At 34.3% G+C, this 3,953-nt stretch overlaps 1 protein-coding gene across 1 annotated transcript; it reads left to right on the forward strand.

The window, feature by feature from the left end:
• The first annotated feature begins 1,359 nt into the window (after window positions 1-1,359).
• LOC111900524 (5'-adenylylsulfate reductase-like 5) lies at window positions 1,360-3,578 on the forward strand. Its single transcript, XM_042901781.2, has 4 exons — window positions 1,360-1,792; window positions 2,383-2,564; window positions 2,649-2,773; window positions 2,878-3,578. The coding sequence occupies exons 1-4, from the start codon at window positions 1,634-1,636 to the stop codon at window positions 3,252-3,254; spliced, it is 843 nt and encodes a 280-aa protein (XP_042757715.1). The 5' UTR covers window positions 1,360-1,633; the 3' UTR covers window positions 3,255-3,578.
• The last annotated feature ends 375 nt before the right edge of the window (window positions 3,579-3,953 follow it).

Below are 3,953 nucleotides of genomic sequence, written 5' to 3' on the forward strand. Positions count from 1 at the left end.
TGAAAACTTTTGTGGGATTTTAAGTGTTGCTTAGTGAACTCGGTGTTTGGTGTAATGTTTTCCGGCTGAAGTTTCCACCTTCTAGACCCATTATAAGCATCGTAAGTCATAAATTTCTTTGTTTTGTTCAAATTCTTTTGGTGGGTTTTTTAATCCATAGATTTTATAGGATATAATAGTTTTAAAAAATAGTTATTAATATTCAAGGATGACGACTTGTATTACCCGATAAAAATCTCAATTCATTGATTTATTGATTCATCCTACATCGCTTGGTGCAATAAATATTGGATATTTTTTAGTTTATAAAAGAGAAGGCCCCTTGTTTCATTCCCATTCCAACACGAAGCTTTGGATTGAAAAAACTTTGAATGAGTTGGAGTATTTAGGCATGTTGTCTAACAACAACGTTTAAAGTTTTCAAAACAATGTTTAAGAGGTCTCTAAATAGACAATTGTTAAAGAATATAATTTTTGGCTTAAAATTGTTTTAAATTTTTTAGAAAGCTGTTATCCGGAACCGGGAGCGGTTTTAGAAATTTAGTAACCGATGTAACCGATTCCGATTTCGGTTCCAACATCCTAAGAACCGTCGATTCCAATTCCATTAAAATTGGACGGATACTCACTTTCGCTTACCCTTTGTCTTACCATTTGGTTTCGAAGTTTGGTATTTGTAAAAATGATTGGAAATTCAAGTCTCCTCAACTGATATATGAGAGTTTTAGTTTCAATGTATGCTTTCGTGGTGACTACTCAAAATATGCGACAAAATATTTTTTTTTAGAAATTGAAAACCCCAACATATGTTTGTATTAATACGAGTTTATATTTTTTATGGGTCTTTATGTACTGCTATATCTATATGTATAGATATAGGCTTGCACAAAAAAACCGGTTCAGGATCCGAACCGGTCACTGAATCGGTAAACCAGTTCACCATGAACCTGTCTACTATGAACTGAACCGATTTAAGAATCGAACCGCCGGTTTAGACCCGTTCGAGATTTTAGACATTGAAACCGGTTTAGAACCGGTTTAATAACCGTGAACCGGTAGTTAAACCGGTTTAGAACTGATTGAACCAGTGTAATTGGTTTAGATAGGTTCGAGTTTTTCTATGACGGAACCGGTTTGAACCGAACCGGTTTTACTATTCACGAATCGGAACCGAACCGATTTGCTGAACCGGTTCGGTTTGAAAAAAAAACGGTTTGCTCACCCCTATATACTTATATACATACGTTCCTAATAAAGAGTTGGATCGGGTTTGAGCTACCAGGGGATCCGGATGTCGTTTATGGGCCACCTCAGCACCTGCCTGCTCCGGTCAATGGAGCACAAGACCCGATTCTCGAGCCCTAATTTTCTTTCACAAAAAACAGATGGCAATATTTCTTTATGGATGTCTTGAAGTCTTGGATTAAATTTCCCCAAATCATCACGAACACGAGCAAAAGCCTTGAGATTTTCGCTTCCCCAAGCTCCAATTTCGTTGACGAAAAGAGGTATAGTGATAGAGAATTGTGTATAACCGTATACATATAGATCGTAAAGAATTTTACGGACTTCAACAGCTGGAATTCACGAAAAAAGAGATTTCAGAGTGGGGATAATCTTCCATTGATTGCAAATGGGGTCATCGATGAGATTTTCTTTGTTGTTGATGCTTATTATGATGCCGCTTTCTTCGTTCGCCTCCTCATCCCAGACGTGTCCTCAAATCAAGCCGTTTCTTCATGATCTACAGCTTCAATGCCCTACAACGATTATGTATTCTTCACCGATCAAGGTACAAAAACTCTACACAACTCTGCGTTTTATATTCATTATCAACAAATTGATGCACGTTCTGATTTCATAACATTCCTATAATCAAATTGGATTTTTCCTCAAATTTGGTTTCTCGCACTTCTGATTTGAATGTTGCATTTGTTCCAAAGTGTTTCGAAGCTGGTATCGGTGGCACATTCGAATTTGATTTTATTTGTGTTTAGTAAAATGCGTTGATTATCAGTATGCAGAGATAATCTTCGATAATTACCTGTTTTTTGCTCTGAGAGAATGATTTTGGGGATGTATCAGAATCGCTTTTAACCTATATAACCAAAGTAACCATTGAAACCTTCCTTATGTCGTTCATCTTTCAAATGATTTCTAGAGACTCTAGGACATTGAAGGACATAAACCTGTTGTCCTTAGGTTACGATACATTTAAAGATTATGAACTTAGAAAATTTGCATCTATCATACAAGTATACAACAAGTTTTAAGTGCAATAAGTGGCTTGAAAATCAATGAACATTTCAAAAATCCTCCATGTGTGTAAACATTTTTAAACATCCTATTGAATATTGATGCTTCATTGTGTCCAATTTACAGATGAATGGAGATTCTCTTGACAAGGTTTTAAGCTCAAGTCATATGAATGCACATGTAGCCATATTGTTCTATGCTTCTTCATGTCCATTTTCCACCAATTTCCTACCCAAATTCGATGCCCTTACCTCAATGTTTCCACAAATTAAGCATGTAACAATTGAGCAATCTTCAGTTCCACCAATGTAAGTTATACTACACTAAAATCCAGCAAATTATAAATAACAGTTTCTTATTAAGCCCTAACATTTTACAAATTTCCCATGTAGTGTTTTCTCAAGATTTGGTATTCATGGTGTTCCTTCAATTCTAATCATCAACAAAACCACTAGAATCCGACATCATGGTTCAAAAGAACTACTCTCACTTGTCCACTTCTATGAAAAAGCCACAGGTATCATTTCATATTTACATTCATGCCACTAGGGTTTGTAATCAAGAACTCAATACCTCTTTATTTAACTTTCTTTTTTGGTTAATGGGGTCTCATTTTTTCAGGACTTGAGCCATTAATTGACTTAACACAAGATGAAATCGGATTCCCAGAAAGCAAATCAAAAGTTCTTGAATCATGCACAAAATCCGAACCCTATCTACTATTTTCTTTGTTCTTCATCTTCTTGAAAACACTTCTTTACCTTTATCCAAATATGGTATCCAATTTTATTGCTCTTTGGTTTACATATATCCCACATTTAAACCTTGCAATCTTCGGAGAATCAAGACAGATTCTTGCACGTGTTCTTCATTTGGTTGATCTCAAAAGGGCGTTTTTGTCATTTGGCAAGTTGAAGCTCATAAAAAGTGTCGTTCTTGTTGGGCAAGATTTTTTCTTAGGGAGGAAGGCTGTAGGCTTTTGTCACAAACATGTGTAACATGAGCATCAAATTGATCGATCTTTTTTTTTTCTTTTTTTGCTTATGGTGTTGTTTACATGAATTAAAATCTTGTGTCATTTTGGAATTGTGGGGTAGGGTTTAAGGTAGAGGTGTTTGTAAATTGGAGAACCATTTGATCTTTTTTTTTTTTTTTTTTTTTTTTTTTTTTTTTTTTTGTATATTATGTATCAATGAGTATTCTTCTCTTTAAGATGTACCCATAAGAATAAATTGACCATGTACTTTTGGTATATTGTCATTGTAAAATTAGAATCATATATTCGATTTTAAAGTAAATTACAAAAATCGTCTATTGGGCCATTTGTGAGAATTTTGTAACCTAGTTTTTGTTGTAGAAATCGTCCATAATCAATATAAAATGTTTATTATACACCCCACATAAGTTTCAAGAGCTTTCACCATTATCTTTCTCCACATGAAATTGGCATGGGAAAAGGACAATGTACTATTGTGTTGACTAGTCAAATAATATCAACTCTTTTCATATATATTCATATTTATCATGATTATATATTAAACACTAGTTATCTCTTTCTCCTTATTAGGGATGGATGTTCTTGTTTTCTCCCATAGAATTGAATGCATGCCAATTACTCTCAGTGTAAGAACACACATGTTTTTCATCGATTGTTTACCTCTTCTTGTTCTTTTTGGCTAGATATCGTTTAATCATAA

The sequence above is a fragment of the Lactuca sativa genome, chromosome 1, assembly GCF_002870075.4.
Source record: "Lactuca sativa cultivar Salinas chromosome 1, Lsat_Salinas_v11, whole genome shotgun sequence".
NCBI lineage: Eukaryota > Viridiplantae > Streptophyta > Magnoliopsida > Asterales > Asteraceae > Lactuca > Lactuca sativa.